Below are 19567 nucleotides of genomic sequence, written 5' to 3' on the forward strand. Positions count from 1 at the left end.
CCTGAATTAAGTGGAAAACTCTGTGGGCGTTTGTGGAAAAGAGCGAGATGACTCCCTCTCTAGGGAATCCTGACATCACACAGACTGCATGTTTCAGTGGCTCAAGTAGCCTGCAAATAAAGCCATCAGGGTGGGTGGCATTCTTAAGACGGACAGGAAACTTATATAACTGGTGTTGTTTGACTTTATCCTAGATTACACTGTCCAAACATGTTTAAAAACTCATTACAAATCATACTTCCAATATTTTTGTCCTGGTATACAGCTTCTACAAACAGGTTTTAAGGGGTTATTAAACAGTCTCAATTTATTACCGCTGCCTCAGTGTGACCTATAGAAGTTAGTGACACCATCCACAAGACGACTATTTCTGCACAGTTATTCTCCTTGAAATCAGATGAAAGAAGCATGCAAGCAAAATTAGAGTGAGTAGTACATTAGCCACTTAAAAAGACGCAGGTGAATATTATTATTTCAATAAATTTATTTTGCTGATATACTTTATTATTATTACAGTGAAACCACTACAACTTTTGTCCACAGGGGGCTCCAAATCAACAAAATATGTAAGCTCCTTGTGGTAGCTTTAAGTATTTTTTTTATCTAGGTTTAAATTTGTCTTAGCAAATTAGCATTTGCTTTATCACTGAAAACTGAAACAAGTCAAATATATTATTTTATTACATTAATGTATGTTTCTATTAGCTGATATACCTGTTTTGAATCTATTGTACTTCTAGTTTTATTCCCTTCTAAATATAAAGCCCTTTGAGCTGTATGAGGGGTGCTATGTATATACAATTCATTATAATTATTATTATTTTGATAACTCAATTAGAACCTGTCAGATGCAAAACCTGTGGAGGTTTAAAAAAAGTTGGACAGATTCATGACTTAAATTAAATTTCATCAAAAGAAGCACAAATAAGGTGCTCGCTCCTGCCTACTTTCGCCTCTTGCTGTAATTCAAATATTTGCATTAATATGAAACAGCAGACTGAACTTTTTACGACATGTACAAGATTGCAGCCTAGCACGAATGATCTGATTTTCAAAACTCTCTGTTATTTGGAACAGAAAAACACAGCAAAACAAATGCTAGTGGAATATCTTCAGTCATGGTGAACACAGGTAAAAACTGTTCCCAAAATAAAAAAAAAGGGATAGAAAGTGGAACAAATGAGCAAAAGCTCAAATCACACAGGAATTGCCAGTCAAGGCAAAACACCTCCTTAAAATATTCCCTAAAGATTTATTAACCTGAAAAATACATGAGCAGAGCAAAAAAACATAACTGGTTACTAAATCAGAACGGAAGCTCTCCTTTCTCCTTTTTCTCTTTTCATTCAGCTTTTCATTTAAAGGTTTCTTTAGGCACAAATGAATTGAAAATTAAGTCCAAATGTAACTGATTCACCTCAAATATGTTAAATATATGAAACTACTGATGGTGTCTCATCTTCTCGCAGTGTGAGGTTTCCTGCTGGTGTGAACAGAGTTTGGAAAAGCAGTTCCATAATTAGACTGTCTGTACTTTTCATTCTAACAAAGCAGATGTAGCAGTCAAACAGTTGTGTGTGATGAAGGAAGCGATGCATTGGGCTAATTTATGCATCTCAGAGTAGGGTGAGACCTGCTAGACGGCAAGCTGGGGAAATCTCTCCCACCACAGGTGGGGTTTCATCAACCAGTCTCTTTCATTCTCTCCCCCTGAACTTCCCCATTCACCTACACAACGAACACAGCTTCCAATTAAGAATGTGGGAGCGTGCCGACACGGGATATTGCCTTTGATGCAAACACATGCTCATTCATGTGTGCTGTGTCTACATTGGGATCGTCTGTCTTTACACCACATCTGTGTTTGAATATCAATTCAAGGAGATATTGACATCTGGATGTGAGGGGTCAAACACAGGATAAATCGACTGAATACTCAAACACAAGTGCAGGATAATGACTTGCCTCTATGTTCTCCTAAGTGCTTTTTTTTTAAAAATCTCTTTTTATATAACACTGTTTTCAACAAAACAAAATGTACACTTTTCTGTTTTCCAAGATTCTACTCATGTGGTTTCTTATTGCTTCTGTGCTCTTTTAAAGGAACACCAAAATAAAAAATACATACCTTTCCTCCATGCTGTAATGCTTAATTACTTATTTATCTTGTTTTGGTGTGAGTTACCCCAAAAAAATTAATGGTTGGAGGGTTTTGCCTAGATTTATTTCTTTATTTCTTTATTTATTTTGGAGACAAAGGTGGAAAAAGAGAACTTGCTTGGCATATGCAGCTGAACAAACTTTGTGTTCACACTTTGAGAGTGTCTTGTACTGAAGTGAAAAAAAAACAGAATTTCACTTTTTGCTCTGCAACTTTAGGGCAGACAAAGAAACTGGGGAGAAAAAGGTCAAAAGGGCACAGAACCTGATACTGACATTATTTTTTCATAAATATTTTAATATAAACAAGAAGAAGCACTGAAATCCAACACAAAGAGGTTTGTGCTATTTGTTCAGTGTAGTAACACAATTCAGTTGATTGATTTGGAGTCACTGGGTCACATGACATGGAAACTAAAATATCTGTCAAGTACCTGTCAAAAAGTAGCTACTGAGGTCCGATATCCAGTCCTATTCACTTCTGTGACTTAAACTAACGCAGCTTATTCAGTGCAAACACATCTGTTTGCCTCACGATTACCTTGTTCTTGTAGGAATGATGAATGCATCGTCATTCCGCCTTCACCTTCACACTCGAGTGCTGCACACAACATGCACCAGCACATGCTTGGTACAAGTGCAACAAAGCAGTTGCTCGTAAAAGGTAGAATAGTTTTGGCTTTTAAAAGAAAGCCTTTAGATCTAAATTTTGGTTGGAATTTTCAACAAAGGCAGCGCGTCAAAAACACAAAGGTGGCCCGTCTTTGAGTTAGATATGCAGGGAAGAACCTGCTGTTGGTGGGCGTAGAAGAAAATACAAAAAAATAATAAAAGAAGAAGAAAATAGTTCTGAAATAGTGACACTGCTCACAACAAGGTCTGTGGATTATCTTGAGTAACCAGGACATGATTTCTGGAAAGAGACATTGCTGTTGAGAAGAACATAGGTTCTTGATTTGGTGAACTGTCCCTTTAAGCCACTACTGACAAGGTAAAAGGCAGACAGTAGCCATACTTATTGATCTGCAAAACGGCAGAGTGGACTGGTGGTTTGTTATGTTGCTGATGGCTAATGCATACGCGTTTAGTGAAGATGGATTTTAGTGTGTCTCAGTGCGGCTCTACCCCTCACTTTCCTGTCAAAATGTAACTGACTGCAAATAAACACTGACAGGACGGAAATGCAGTTCCTCCCTCTAACTCCCTGTGCAGAGGATTTTTCTCATTACTCGAAATCCTTCAGACTCACTCTGACTGTACACGGCATTTAAATCCAACACGCCAACACTAAGCTTGCATTACTGTAGCAGAGGACTGCAGTTAAATTGTCTGTAGGTATGTGAATATATAGTGTGAATGAGAAGCAAGGTACGAAAGAGAGCATGAGCACAAAATAATACTACAGGAACACTTGGCATTAAATATGAAAATATTTCTCCGGCTAAGCAAAGGTCTAGAGAAAGGTCCTCATGACCAAAATGTCAGCATTTTTTTAAAATAAATCAATGCAGAGGTAATAGGTCTGTGCAGGAATTGACTTTTTTCTTGAAATGAATTTTTGGGGGCTTTGATTCCCTGCATCACAAAAGAGACAAAGTAAGTGATGTGCATGTTGCCTCCTACTCGTCTCAGCAAAGGTCTTAAAGTTGTGCACACTGAGATACACTGAGGACTTGTTTGTGCATTATTTTCTTCCTGTATGGAAACTTCTGAAACTTCAGTCAATCATTATGGGTATCACAATTCTCCACATCCATAATTTGATATGACTTTGATTTTAGGGTCACAATATGATTCAATTTTTCAATTTAAACGTTCTTTTTATTTTGCACTGACAGCTATGCCATTGTTTGACTATCAAGTTTTATTTATAAAGATTTATGCCCTGAAAACTGTCATTTACATTTTCACATTCTGTAAGAGGTTTATATGGTACCAAGTGTGATATAAGGGCTGTAAGCTACGCTGTGTTCCCATCTTGGAAGTGTTGTTTTTTTCTTCAGACATGCATCAGACACTGCAAGTGGCGGTGGTGGAGAAAAATACTCGAGAGTACAGCCAATTCTGCCTTTTTGATTTGTTTACTGAAACAGAAAACTCATTTCAATCTATTTTTGATATAATACGGAAATTGTGACACCCCTACTCGTGATGTGTCAACTTTTGTTAAAAAAAAAACAAAAAATAGGAAAATACTGACCCACTCAAAGAAAAAAATCTATGAGGCAACATTCAATATGTTGTGTAACTGTGACACATGTTCTCTTTGTCTTTAATGGTGGTTATATAGTAATTTATGCTTATGTAACAGTTGCACTCATGACAATCATCCTGAATAAAAGCATTAACTAAGGCTTAAAATTTAAGTCCACTGCCATAAGTCAAATCACTTTCCCTCTTCTGTAACCAACAGTGACGGGAGATATTTCAGAGATAAACTGTACGATTTAGACCCTGTCCACACATATCCAGGTATTTTTTAAAGTGTAGATTCTTTATGTGTTTTGTCATTTCATCCACACCCAAGCAGCTTTTTAGGTCACTGAAAACAGAGCTCTTGGAAAACTCAGACAGGGACTTAATCATCAAGTTCATCATAACCACTGTTTCCACAAACGTGTTACTGCTGTGAGTGAGACTGACCTGGTGGAGATCATTTCCCAGGGGGAACTCCTGGAAATACCCGGGAGCTGCAGACGTGGCACGGATGGCCTGCCAGAGCTGGTGCTGGCAGCCCCCCAGGTAATGAGAGCGTACCCCGGGCAGCAGGTTGTAGTTCCTGAACACGTAGGCCTTCAGAGGAGTGCCCCGGTTCACAATGGTGCTCACCGCTGCCACCTACAGGTCAAGGTAATGTTGTACAACTTGACTTTTCTTTTTCAGCATGAGGCAGCATTTTACAAGCAAAAGGATGTAAATTTCAGGCATAATATCTGGACCGACATTCTGACAGTTCAGTTTAATATAATCTCTGCTCTGTGAGTCTGCTGACATATAAAATCATACATCCTTCCTATATTATATATCCCATATACCACCCACACTGCCTTACATGGCTTTAGAATGTATTTTCCTTCCACTTATCATGCAGAGGTATGCAGGACTGAGATAGAGGAAGGAGCTCTCTTTGTAATACCCGACTAAACAAGGTGAGGCGATTGGTGCCGGAGCAGAACAAGAGGGAGGAATGAGTCAGACCACCTTCTAAAGCTCACCTTGGGGCATTCAGGGTTTCTTGAAGTCTCCACCAGGAGGTGAGAGCCCATTTTCTCTCTGCGGACAGGAAGATAGGGCGGTGTTATTTTCTGGATTAGTGAATTCTGGATGGCAGTGTGACTTGTTACAGACTTCTTTTCGCAAGCTTCACAAAATCCTCCTCCTGCATATCAGTTAATGGAACCTGGAATCATTCTGTGATCAGCATAATCATTTTTAACAGGACCGTTCTACTGTTTTAAAGGTTTTCTGGCCATTTACAACAATTGACTGATCTGCTGATCATACTTAAGCACGCAGTGGCGGTTTTTACTCTGTATAACAATAAAGTTATAATAATTAACTTTCCATATCATGTGAAACTTGAAATTTTCTGCAGTTATGTTATCCATCATGGTGAACATCACGTCTGCTTTTATCTCTACCTAATCTCTCTACCAGCTCAGGGTCCACGGCCTCAAGGAGAAGACCCCTGCCATACAATTAATTATAGTATTGACAGTACCAAAACTTAAAAAAATAAATAAATAAAAAAAAAAAAAAAAACTTTACAAAGAGCTTGTTCAAGCCCTCCGTTCAGTTAAGTCATTATTGTCCTGCCTGAACTTTCGCTTGCTGCAAAATCAGTGTTCAGCGACTTTTTCTCTACCAGCACTATGTGAAGGTTGTTAGAAAAAGAAAATGGATCTATCTCTTCTGTGTGCCTGGGAGTTTTTTTGCCGTGATATTGAACATCTTTTTTTTTAAATACTACTATTATATCTAAGTTTTAAACTGTGGCTTTGTGACAACTCTGCCATCAATGACAAAGGAACCGACCTGAGGATGTTCTCCCAGGCTTCGCTGTCATAGAAAGCGTGGTTCCAGCCCATCTTCACGGTGCCAACGATGACGTTCTGCTTGAAGACATCTGAACCCAGCTTTCGGTAAAGATCATCACACTCGTTCAGCGGGATTTGGAACACACCCAGCATGAACCCTAGGATAGCACCTGAGGGGAAAAACACACACGAGCATTCAAAGAGGGAAAGTGACTGAGAAGTACTGGTAAACAAATAAGACAAAAGCAGATTAACTTGAAATTTAAACTTGAAGTATAAGAGCTTCAGTCACTCCTTTGGGGATGCAACAAGGCAATCTTGGTAGCAAAAAACAAAAAACAGTTAATGTACCGCTCATTGTTCTGTTGCTTTCCAGGCATGGCATTGATGTGATGTTAATTGCCTGAAGTAGGGCTGCGACTAACAATTGTTTTGATTATGAAGCAAAATGCACGTCCAAAAATGAGTACTGCCGTCCAAAGTTGAAGTAACAGACGGTATATTAAGAAGGTTGAAATCCTATTTAATATAAGACCTATAGTTCAAATATTCAAATTTCCACAGACTTGAGGAAGCTCAGGCAGGCTGCAGTAATGCTGCAGGAGTGCAAGACGAGCACATAATGCAAATGACAATAACAAGTGATGACAAGCCGTCCACTGTAACTTGATCAGCAGCCAGTTGTCTGTCAGTGTAAAATGAAGGCCGTTATCCTGAAAATAAAAGCCCGCTGCTCTGAAAATACACACTCTGGAGTTTGAGTTGAGTGACTGCCTGCAAGACTGACATGAATGAAAAAGAAAAGCAGAAAATCATAATACTTCAGAAGCTGAAAACATCAGATATTTGATATTTTTGTCAAAAAATAACTAAAATGATTTCTCGATTATCAAAATAATTGGCAACTATTTTTTTTCAATACTCTAAACGATGAATTGAGCAATCATTGCAGCTAAAGCCTGAAGCGTAATCTGTTGAGAGTAACATTAGCCTTATACTCCATTCATAGGAAGTATAAGATTAATATGGCTATCACACTGTAGGCAAATACTTTTCAACTACTTTCTCTCCATGATTAAGGATCATTGATAGGATTATCGAGCCACAACAGCACTGTGACAACAGAAATGGCGTGTACCTGAGTAATGTGGGTGATAAAACTAGCCAGATGTGGCCCAGATGGGTTTTAAATGTGTGGACATCATTCGATCAGGCAGGCGGATTACATTATGCTTTGACAAAATTTACTAAGTGTGAAAATGAAGTATCTCCAACTGGTGGAGATTAAGACCGAGAGAACTGATAGGAACTGGGGACAAACACAAACTTCTGGTAGTGATTAAAGGCCAATGTGCTCTGCAAATAAAATGCAGTTTTCCAATCTGCTACGAAATGAAATAAACTTAGTGGCAGATGGGGAAGACAGCTTGAGGATGGGCAACAGCACCCCCTGGTGGGAATTTTACATACAGGGAGAAAGTATGAATCCAGTAGTGATGGGAAAATGGGGAAGATGAAGCCTGATTCAGTTTTGGGGCTTTTTTTCTGTTTGTGCTGAAAAAGATTTGAAAGTTTTGGGTTTCAAACACAGTGACATCTGGTGGTCTGTAGCAATTATTGCAGCCCTTCAAAAGGGGGACTGAAGCATTGCCACTCCTCACTGATATTTAATAGTTTTTGTATCATATGTGTGTGATAAAAGTCCTGTCTGTAAGCCTGCAGTTTTAATTATAAGCGCTTACAAGAGCACAAAATTGCTTACAAGATCACAAAGTTCTTCATACTTAGCTTCTAATCTCACTCTCAGTGCAACAGATTGGAACATTTAACTTTAAAATGTACAGAATCAAAGAGTCGGCTCTTTTATGTGTGGCTATAAGCGGTGGTAAACACGGGTTGTCTGAGGGGCAGGGGTGAAAAAAATAAAAAGCACACCAGCTGTAAGCTTGCCGAAAGTGGTGATGCACTTTGTCGACTGGAAGAGCACTTTGGAGGGCACTTTATTATGATTTCTCCTCTGGAAGGGCACTCTGAAGCATTGGTTCCCCAACATGGGGGGCTGCCAAAGATAACAAGGGGTCCCCAAGGCTTTGTCTGCTCTGAGGTTGTCAAAATCACATTTGCACGTTAATTTCATCACAATTTATAAAAATGTCTGTATACAAAACTATTTAAAAGATCTTTTTTTTTTTGTCCACAATCAAAAATAGTTGGCTACTCAGAAGAAAAGTTGGGAACCAGAGCTCTAGAGGGCACTTTATCACGTTGTCTTGGATGCTGGGTCCCTCTAGAGGGCATTTATCATGTTTTCTCTACCATAAAGGCATCCCTGAGGGCACTTTTGGCATTTTTAGGGGCACCGGTTATCACCCTGCCCCTCCCCTGAATCCACCAGTGGCTATTATGCTAATAACTGGCATTAGCCCTGTTGAGTTTTATGACTTATTATTATATAATAAGTAAATAATTATTATGATTTGGGTTTTGGCTTAATGCAAGAGATAAGGTGTGTAGAAATGCATAAAATTTGTTTTAATTCCTTTTTTTTATGCTCAGACTGTGCTCCCATTTTAAAACATAACCATGCCTTTGAGCAAAAGTGCTGCATTAAATATAGATGTTATGTTAAAATAATGCATTGTCCAAAAATTTTACATATCAAATATTTATATATTATATTATTAATATAACAGTCCTAGTGGCACTGTGGGCTCATGTTTTTAAACTTAATGGTTGATAACTGTGACATTTTATATAAATCGCAAAGTGATGTGACTGGAGAGTGATATTTATTAAATTAGCTTTTATCATGTCATTACTTGGTATCACAAGGAAACCACTTACGTCTTCCTAATGTAGCCTTCATCACCACATTTCTCAATTAAACTCCTCTCCTCTTATCCCACTAGTGTGCCTACCATAAAGGTTAGCTGTAAAACTCTTAAAACTCTCAAACTGAATGAAGCTCTTTTTGAAGCACCAGTGATATTTGAAGCTTCGGACATCATCGGTCACATAATGTTCCGAATTTAACACAAGCTCCAGCACAATGTACTGAAACAGTGAGCTTCACAGGAGTGAAACAAGCTTCAGGGCTTCAATATCATCCACCCATCCCTCGAATCCACCCACTGACGAATATATATTTATGGAAAATACAACTTTATAACAAACTTTTTATGGTAAACTTAGTAAATTACCAGCATGAAGCAGCAGGGTTTACATTAGAGTGGTGCTGGCGGTGAAATTCAGGTCAAAACAAGTAGAGCAACAAATGGGTCAGCGTGCGATCAGCGCTGCCAGTCCAGCCTGCAATGTTGCACTATGCTCTCATAATCCAGACACATACATACACATGGAGAAGTAGGACAGGAGGACAACGCACCTGTGCTGACCCCACAGATATAGTCAAACAGTTTGTAAATGGGTTTGCCGGTCAGGGCCTCCAGCTTGTGTAAGGTCTGAAGTGCAACAAGTCCCCTGAAAGCACAAAGCCAGACAAAGACACACACGAAGAGCCATAAATTAACAAGATGACAACCACAGAACACAAATTGGCCACACAGAGTGGCAGCTGATTGATTCTCAACTAGAATAACAAAGACAAATGTGAAATAAATCCCTGCTTCCGAAGAATTCATTTACTTGACAGGCTGGAACCGCTCAGAGGCAGTGAGCCGCTTTTCAAAACATGGCCTTGGCTGCAGGAAACGCTGTTTGGGTCTATTCTGAAAAGACCTGACTCATATCGTACACTCTTAGAAATCAGGGTTCTTCCTGAAGTGCTGAGGTTCTACCCAGAACCATCTGCTTCTGAAGAATGCTTTTTTGAATGAAGTGTTCATCAGGGGTGCTTTGTAAGACTAAGGGCTCCATTTTCATCCATGGAACCCTTTTCGGAAAAAAAAAAGAGTTCTTTAAAGATTGTTGAAATCCCTACAGAACTCTGTCGTCAAGGGTGCTTTGTATCATAAAAGCGTTCTTGGTAGAACCCCTTGAGTGTGTTCAAGACAGAACTTTTGTAATCTAAAAGAACCCCATGGGCGGGTTCAAGATAAAACCCTTAGAATCTAAAAAGGTTCCCGGTAGAACCCCCTTGACGGGATTTAGATAAAAACCCTGGACTCTAACAAGGTTCTTGGAAGAACCCCCTTGGTGGTTTCTAGATAAAGGTTCCTGATAGGATCCCCTGACTGTTCTAGACAAAACCTTTGGGATACAAAAGAAACCCCTTGAAGCACCCTTAGATGGTGGAACAGTTCTTGATAGAAACCCCAGAGAAGGTTCTGGGGGGAACCATTACACCACAGAAGGGTTCTCTGTAAAACCTCTCATACGGGGTTCTGTATGAAGCCTTACACAGATGGTTCCTGGGTTGTAACCCTTTATCTTGGTGTCTAGGTTGAACTTTGTGAAAGGGTTCCTTTATAAAAGGTTCTACTAAAAGAAGTGAGTTTGTACCTCAACCCTCCTCCGTCTATGGACAGGATGCGGATGCCTCGGCCCTTCACAGGTGGATGGTAGCCGACCAGAGCGAGAGCCTCTCTCACTGCGGCCCTCAGGCTGGGGTCACTGGCCTGTTTCAGACGCAGCAGGCAGGGGATAACCTTCTCCTGAGGAACACATAAAGAGGCTGCGGCACTCAGACATGGAAATGAAAAACACTGTCAGTTCGCCGTGATGTGGTCAGACCAGAATAGCGAGGGCAGGGTGCCGGGCTGCTGCAGCATCCTGCTGTATTTACGCTCCACCTGTGTATTTATTGTCACTACCAATCATACCGCATGGCTCCTGTTCAGCTGCTTGTTTTGTTTGTTACTCAAACAAGGGCGCAAACAATCAATGCCTCCTGAACAAGAGGTCGATGCTGCTGTCTCTCTCACATTGGCTGGAAATTGACAAGTTTTGCCAATTTGCCAGTCATAGTTTAACCAGAATGAGCTCAGCAAAGCAAAACAAGGTGGGTCATTTGCATTGAAAAATGAATGCATATTAAGCGCTCACTGAAATGAAAGCAGCAAAAATTGGCGTGACTGCAGCATAGAGGAGTTTTAAAGGATAATTTTAGCATTTTTCAATCTGTTTCATATTTTATTTTTGTGTAAGTGACTAACGGAAACAACATTTTTTTTTAAATTTGTCCAGTATTGAGGGAGAGTGCTGCAGCCAGCAGAACAGAAAGTGAGCTACAACATAATCCCTCCAGGCGCACCATCAAAGTACATCCAATAAAAGGGCTTGTTTTTGCCATTGACAGGCTGAGATTGTTATTCTGAGTGTCTGACAACATTACGGAAAGGATCGCTACAGACACAGACATGAAAGACTGTCAGAGAAAAGCAGCAGGGAGAAACAGCAGGAGCAGCTAGAATATTTTCACATCTACCTAAAAAAAAGGTTTATTTCAACCAAACAACCAGAGTTGGTGATTGATGACGATTGTAAAAAATTTTCATTTTGTAAACAAAGTCTGGTTAGTTTGACTTCTGGTTAAACAAAAGGTATCTTCAGGGGTTCAGGGAGTTTTGTTATCATTACACAAAACAGAGTTGTACAACAAAATTATAGTTGCACTTCCTTTATCCTTTATAACACTCACATAATACATCACAGAGGGTTAATTACATTCAGAATGGAATACAGTGAAAATATAAAACAAAAATAAATACATATATATGTATACATGTACTCATCCCTTTTCCTGCCGGTGTTTAAACTTAATTTTAAAATGTATCTTACTCTTTTAAAAAAAAGGTCTATCCCTGTAGTGACCCTGTCCATAATGTTGTCAGACACTTATAATAACAATCTGGGCCTGTCAATGGCAAAAACAAGCACTTTTAGTGGACTTACTTTGCAATGATGGCTGCTAGCTGCTTTCCCTTCAATACTGGACCAAATAGTCACTTAAACACAGTAATGAGGGAAAATAGGATCTGGGTTGAAAAATACTGAAGTTACCCTTTAAAACCGACCTCAACTTTAAAACTTTGAATGGCTGAATCAGTAATAATTAAGTCAGTAATCCCCCTATGCCCTCTCTGAAGACTGTACTGAGGTGACATTAAACTGTCACAGTGTAAATTGAATGACAGAATTGGGATAAATGTTTGTGAGGCGTCAGACGACCTTTTATCCTCACAGCACGGCTGCATTAAGACCAAATTCAGGTCAGTCGATGGACAAAATGTCATCACAGCAGCCTCCTTTAGTTCTGTTGCCATTTGCAAAGCGATCAAAATTATTCTTCCAACAATATGGTGACCTTACACTGTTCTTGATTCTCACACGAGTAAAAGCGTCCTTGGTTTGAAATAGGTTAGCAGTGCATACGTTGCTGACACGTTCACAGATAAGGCTGAGACATAAATAAATCCTGCAGTATGCAGTTTGCATGTAGCTGTCAGGCTCTTGACATTTTGCCTGGCATGGGAAAATTCCAAAACCTATCAGAAGGCCATTATCTACATTATTTACATGCTACAGCTGTTTAATAACCCATGCCAGATATAACACGATTATGTATTCATAAAAACATGCAGCTGTAAACACTGTCTGACACCGTGAGCTAGTGCCAAACATGAGAGCTGTTGCTTTTTACATATGCAAAGCAGAGTCAGTTACTCTCCTGACAGAGCCTGAATATGACAACACTGTTCAGGTTTCTCACCTTGACTGCAACGCCACTCGTCTCTGGAAACTCCAGGAGATGGTAGCTGAGGTCCTCCACCCTGTTGATGTAGACTCTTACATCTGACGCCCTGTGGAGGCCCTGCACCAGAGCCCGGGTTCGATTGTCCACACTCACCCTGGCAATGATCTGAGAGACAAAAACAAGTACAACCAGTAAGGTCCGGCTATTAAACATTAGCTGGCTGTTTAAGCTCAAAAATAATTTAAAAAATAACTAGGAGAAAGTCACTAATTAATCTTGTTATTGTTTCATTTCTTGTGACCTCCTAGCATCTGCAGGCAGCCTCGTCAGTGTGAACGGTTTGAAACGATGTTAGCACTAAGGCTGAACAATTTAATTGAAATCACAATATGGACTAATTGCAGGAGGCGCAAAATAATATATATATATATATATATATAATATATATAAAGGCAAATCTGTGTCAAAATAACATTTTAAACATTGTTGCACAGTCTGTTTGGTACAAATCAAAACAAAAATCACACCATACTCATTCTGCTTTTCAATGAAAATGAGAATAATGACTGCAGTCCTAGTTAACGCTCCCTCTGGTGAGTTTTGGGAAGGCGGTGAAGAAGTTGGCTTAGAGCCCTGCTCTATTATTCTCACCCCGCTGTGAATATTTGCCAAACATTTAGATGCATAATTTAATCTGAAACCATTACTGGCTAGTGTTTCAAATATATTATGTTATAATGTATAGAATAATGTAGTTTTATGATGTTGCTTCTGACATATTGTACCTCACTCTACTTTAAGTATCAGTCACAGTCTGAAATCTACAACATAGCACAATATTTTTTACAAGTAATAGAAAAAATCCATCTAAAACAACATGGAATGATATGTGACATTTCTTTGCTTTGACAGAAGCATCAATATGGGCATTAATATTACTATGGGCATCAGCATCTGCCTTTGAAATCCCCATATCAGACTGTGTATAATATTTTTGCATAACAGCCATTACTTGAGTGACTTTTTAAATTGTAATCAACACCTTAATTTATCCATCATCCATCATCCCAAACTGGGTTATAATAACTTCTTAACAAAGTCCTGAAAGTGAGTCAAAATGTGAACCAGCCCATAAAATCTGTGAGGGATGTTTTTTATCGTGAAGAGATCAATGACAAAGCAGCCACCCAGTAACTATTATCATTCAAAAAAATATTGTTGAGAGACATTTACCTTTTCAGTACCTTTAACTACATGTTTTTATCTCAATGGTGCAGATTTCTTATGTGGCCCATAACCAGCACCACCTGTATATCACATCACTGTACACAGCACATCATCAGCCTGAGGAAATAAATCTTGCAGTGTTTATGCTAACTCAAACAAACATGTTAGCTCCTGTTTAAAATTACTCAAACCACGCTTTGCATAGAATAAATGTCAGTTGTGTTTATATCTCCACAACATTAGAGCCTTGGCCTATAAACTAAAAAGTACACACCTTCTGTGGCCCCCTAACTCTATAAGGAGGTTATTTCTGAAAATAGATTCCTAGAACTCAGGCTGCACATCAGAACACAACCATTAGACATATAGAGTGGCAGGACCTCTGCTCATCGCGTGGACAGCAGGCATGCTGTCATAAGATACCAGACACTCAGAATCATATGATGAGGGAATCATGTTTCGCTCAGACATACACAGATCTTATCCCATACAGTCTGAATGTGTGTCTGAACTACAAGGACAAAATAATGCAGTATGAAGATTGATAAAACTCAATAACAACATGGAGGTATGATCAGCTCTGATCAAATTCTAGACTTACTCTGAGTAAGGCCTTCAGCAAGATAATGGTTTAGGTTACCCATGCATACAGTAGAATGCAAAAAATACAAAAAATACTGTATGTACTTTTCAGTAGTACAGTAGTATGTTTAATATGTTTTAATATTTTCTGTAATATTACTTTTCATTATTATTATTTATCATATACAGCCCCAGTTCCCAAAAGGTTAGGACATTGTGTAAAACGTAAATAAAAACAGAATTATTATCAACCTATGTTGAATTGATGAGTCTGAAGACAAGATATTTAATGTTCAAACTGATAAAATGTATTGTTCTCTGCCTGCAACACATTTCAAAAAAGTTGTGACAGCAGCAACAAAAGACTGGGAAAGTTGTGGAAGGCTCAAAAAACACCTGTTTGGAAAAAATGACAGGTAAACACGTTAATTGGTATTGGTGGCATGAAAGGAGCATCCTCGAAAGGCTCAGTCGTTTACGAGCTTGGATTGGATGAGGGTTGGACAAATGGTCCAACGGTTTGAAAACAATGTTTCTCATAATAAATCTGCAAGAATTTTAGGGATTTCACCATCTACAATCCATAATATCATTAAAATGATTAAGAGAATCAGGAGAAATCTCTTCAAGTAAGCCGCAAAGCTGAAAACCAACATCGGATGCCTGTATAAAGATACTACACGGGCTCAGGAACACTTGGGAAACCCATCGTAGGTAAACACAGTTTGTGCTACATCTACAATGCAAATTAAGACTCTATCATGCAAAGAGAAAGCCGTACATCAACAACAACCAGAAACGCTGGCAACTTCTCTGGGCCTGAGCTCATCTGAGATGGACTGATGCAAAGTGGAGAAGCGTTCTGTGGTCTGATAAGTCCACATTTCAGATTGTTCTTGAAAATCATGGACGTCTGGGCTAAAGAGGAAAAGGACCATCCAGATTGTTACCAGCACCAGCACTGTGAAGGCCTCATTGATACTGAAAGGTAAATACAGGTCTTAGAGCAAATTATGCTGCCACCCAGACGATGACAAGACACATTCTGTACGTGTTACAACAGTGTGGCCTTATATTAAAAGAGTTCAGGTACTAGACTGACCTTCCTGCAGTCTAGACCTGTCTCCCATTGAAAATGCGTGGTGCATTATGAAGCACACAATACGACAGCAGAGACACCAGACTGTTGAGCACCTGAAGTCGTATCAAACAAGAATAAGAAAGAATTTCACTTTCAAAACCTTAATAACTAGTGTCCTCAGTTCCCAAACACTGACTGAGTGTTGTTAAAAGGAAAGCTGATGTATCACAGTGGTAGATATGCTCCTGTCACAACTTTTTTGAAACATGTTGTAGGCATCAAAATGCATTTACTCCTTTACAGTTTATATTTAAATTTATGTATTACTCTGCTCTTTACAATTCATAAGTTACTATAATTTTGGAGCAATCTCTGGCACAAGAATTCCTTTTGAGATTAGTAAAGTTCTATCTTATCTCTTTTCTTATGTTATTGCTCTCTTTTGACCTACCTTCTCCCTTTGCAGCAGAAGTTTCTTGGCTTTCTCCTCTGCTGCTTTCTGGTCCTTGCTGACTGCAGCCTCGGCCTGTTTGACTGGTGCATCCTCGCACTTCTTCTCCTCCACTGCAGCACTTTTGGACTCTGCCGTCCTAAACTTGGGAACCAGGGGAGCAATGTAACTTCCCACAAAGGCTTGTACTGTGGGAGCTGAGTAGGACAGGTAGTGTCCTAAACCCTTCTTGGAGGGAGGCTGTGTAACTGGAACAGCAGAGTCTGTTTTATCAGACACTGGCATGAGGTCACTAGTTTGTTGACCCTGAGAGGAAGCAGAGGAATTGTCGGCATTGTCCACTTTCTTGTCCTGAGTCTTTGTGCTGCTGCCAAAGTATGAGTTGATGTGGTGGGCCAGGTAGTTGTAAGTCTCATCAAGGCTTACTGAAAAGGTGCTGGGATGGAAAAGTGCTGTGGTTTGTTTGGATGTTGTGCTCTTGCTCTCAGTATCACTCGGAGAAGGTTTCAGGTCTTCTTGCTTTTTGGCAGAGCTGGCTTTGACAGCGGGAACAACCCGTCTCAGCCTTTTCTCCCTAAGTTCACGCACAGTCTGAACGGTGGCAGGGACAGTCGCTTGGGATGAACTGTGAGGATGAGTGGAGGTAGTGGCACTTGTATCAAGCGTAGCAGCAGATGTTGAAATAGGAGGACTGGCAGGTTTGGGTGTAGGAGATGAAGAAGCAGGAGCAGCATTAGTGGGAGCAGGAGTAGATGTGACCACACTCTCCTCAACACTAGCCTCAGCCTTTTTCCCAGCCTTTAAAGCATTTGGCTTGAGTCTAGCGATTTTGGAGAGAAGTTCTGTGTGCGTCCCGCTCACAGCTTTAGAAACTGTGTCGAGTGTGTTCCTGACCCGCGACATGTGTTGGCTCAGCCCAGCAGACCACCGTGAAGCTGAAGTGTTCAAATACAGGGTGCTGGTGTGGAGTCCAAGCCGCTGTCTGACTTGGTTAGATTTAAAGAGCCATCCCTTACGCCCAGTGATCCTCAGGTGGTGGATGTGCCTCCAGCTGAGATAGCAAGCCTTGTAGCAGTAAGGTGACTGTGCATGAATCCTGCAGTGAGGAGTACCAGACAAGGGAAAAGATGCTACTGACTGGCGAGTGTATGTTTTCCACAAATAAAATGCTCTTCTTACTTTCACCCAGGTATTTGGAGCCCATCTATGACTCATTCTTACAGGTCACAAGAGTCTGTGCCATCCAAAGCACTATTAGGTATATGCTCTCCCTTTTCATTAACCTGGTGATGGAAAACAAAAAAGTGATGCATGCATTAAAGAAAGAAAATTGTAAAAAAGAAAATGATGAAAATGAATTAATCACTTGTGAAAACTAATAAAGTGGAGAAGAAAATAAAAATGTTCATTGTTTTACACATTTGAACTCCTAAATTTACATGTATAACATAGATAATGAAAACGTCCAGCCCTTTAGAACTTTTTTCAGTTCTGGTCCTTCCAATCATTAATTTTAATAGTCCGGCTTTACAAAAAAAAGCTCCCTTTTCTAATTCTAAATGGTAGTAAATCATTAAAAAAAAAATGATGATGATGTATTTTACACTTTACAATAAGTCAGTTGTAAATGTTATTTAGAAATTAGTGGTAAGCAGTAACTGGATCTTGCCAAATAGCAATCTCACATCGATGTATGAAAACTGTTTATAGTGTTTATAAAGTCTCATTGTAAAGCAGTACTGTAAAATCTCATTGGTAAATTATCCTAACCAGGGGTGTACTGGTCTACCCTCATTAATTCATATATTGTTGTGAAATTAGATGGGTGAACTCTCATTTTAACCTCATTTCAAAAACGTTGGTAAACTGAGTTCACTGAGTTTGCCCCACACTGCGCCCCTGAGCCTGACTGACAGCAAAACAAAATAGCTAACTTCTACTCAGTCAATATAGCATATTTCAACACCAGCAACTAGTTAGCTGTTAGCTCCTCAGCTAGCTAACGCGCCAGCATTCATAAAGACCACCCATTACAAAATAAACCATACCAGTCTTTTATGTCGTCGTATCATGAAAGCCGGGATTCCGTTAATATGTTCATTAAGTCGCCATATACGTGCAGGTTAGCACACTAAAATATCATAACGTATGGCAATAGATACGGTCACTCGACACTGTGGCTTCCAGAATGACGTGAGGATGTCAGTCAAAAGAAAAACAATGGTCATGTGACACGCTACGTGCTCCTCAATTGGCTGGATATCACTTGCCCCTTACATAGAGCCCGTTGATTGGTTGACGAGATTCTTGCCACCGTTAACTGAGGATCAACTTTTAATATTGACCGGCGTGCGCCGAAGGAGTGGGCGGAGTCGGTACCCAACCTTAAAAAATGGGTATCCACCAGAGTTTGTCTTTTTTAAATTAGTTTTGTATCATTTATTTCGTCTTATTTTTTTATTTTTTTTATCAGCTCAGTTAGTTTCCGGAGTGGTTTTGCTCGTTTCAGTTTTTCTTAGCTGTTTTAAAATGTTTAGTTTCAGTTTATTTTTTATTAGTTTCAGTATTAGTTTATTTTGATCCTATAATATGATGGGTATTTGTCAGGGGCTAGATTTAAGAAGTTAAGACTATACATTACAATATAAATACCAACACTTTGTGAGGACAATTGACTCAGTCATGCAGACATCAATAAAAAAAAATTATGCAGCAATGCCTCCTCATGCCTGTAGTGTTTAAAAATTTGACCAAATGGACTAAAACAAGACATTTGTCATATATTTTGATTTTATTATAGCTCGTTTTCTGAGTACACAATATAACTTCAGTTTGTTCATGTTTCTTTCTAAAGCTTTTTTTTTTATTTTTTTTTATTTCAGTTAATTAAATTGTTTTTCCCCCACGACAAGTAATAACCTTGGTCTCCACCCTTCTGCGTATCATAAGGGATTCAGGCAGACTTAAATGGAGCGCTACGCAGGCACATGGAAACGATGACTACTCTTTACCCAAATGTTATAATCATATAATAACTAAAAACAGTCTGAAATACACCTAAAACTCCTTGATATTAGAATATTGTATAATATTAATAGTAGGATTTGATATTTCAAAAGTGCAGCTAACTTACATGGTTGTGATTGCTGTAAAACAAACAAATAACATCAGGGTCACTGTCGGACAGCTGAGCAGGAGTGAGTATGAACTGTATCGGCCGACAGAGGGCACCAATGCGTATAGTGTCAGTAAAAGGATCGAAGAAGACACAGAAATGATGCTGCTCCTCCTCTCTACAGCTACTAGCTACTCGATAACACTCCCAACCTAACAACTTAACACGGTCATGTTTAGTGTTGGGTGACTAATTAATA

General features: G+C 39.3%; 1 protein-coding gene across 1 annotated transcript in view; it reads right to left on the bottom strand.

The window, feature by feature from the left end:
- Positions 1 to 17640, bottom strand: part of LOC146316849 (calcium-independent phospholipase A2-gamma-like) — a 32984-nt gene extending 15344 nt beyond the window's left edge. The window contains exons 1-7 of the mRNA XM_084734448.1: positions 16194 to 17640; positions 12868 to 13017; positions 10659 to 10810; positions 9583 to 9677; positions 6196 to 6367; positions 5376 to 5433; positions 4804 to 4998 (exon numbers count right to left, since the gene is read on the bottom strand). Of these exons, the coding sequence (XP_084590574.1) occupies positions 4804 to 4998; positions 5376 to 5433; positions 6196 to 6367; positions 9583 to 9677; positions 10659 to 10810; positions 12868 to 13017; positions 16194 to 17408 (2037 nt within the window). The 5' untranslated portion in view covers positions 17409 to 17640. The remainder of the gene's footprint in view (positions 1 to 4803; positions 4999 to 5375; positions 5434 to 6195; positions 6368 to 9582; positions 9678 to 10658; positions 10811 to 12867; positions 13018 to 16193) is intronic.
- Positions 17641 to 19567: the final 1927 nt, after the last annotated feature.

The sequence above is a fragment of the Lutjanus erythropterus genome, chromosome 13 (genome assembly GCF_056507025.1).
Source record: "Lutjanus erythropterus isolate fLutEry1 chromosome 13, fLutEry1.hap2, whole genome shotgun sequence".
NCBI classification, from domain to species: Eukaryota; Metazoa; Chordata; class Actinopteri; order Lutjaniformes; family Lutjanidae; genus Lutjanus; species Lutjanus erythropterus.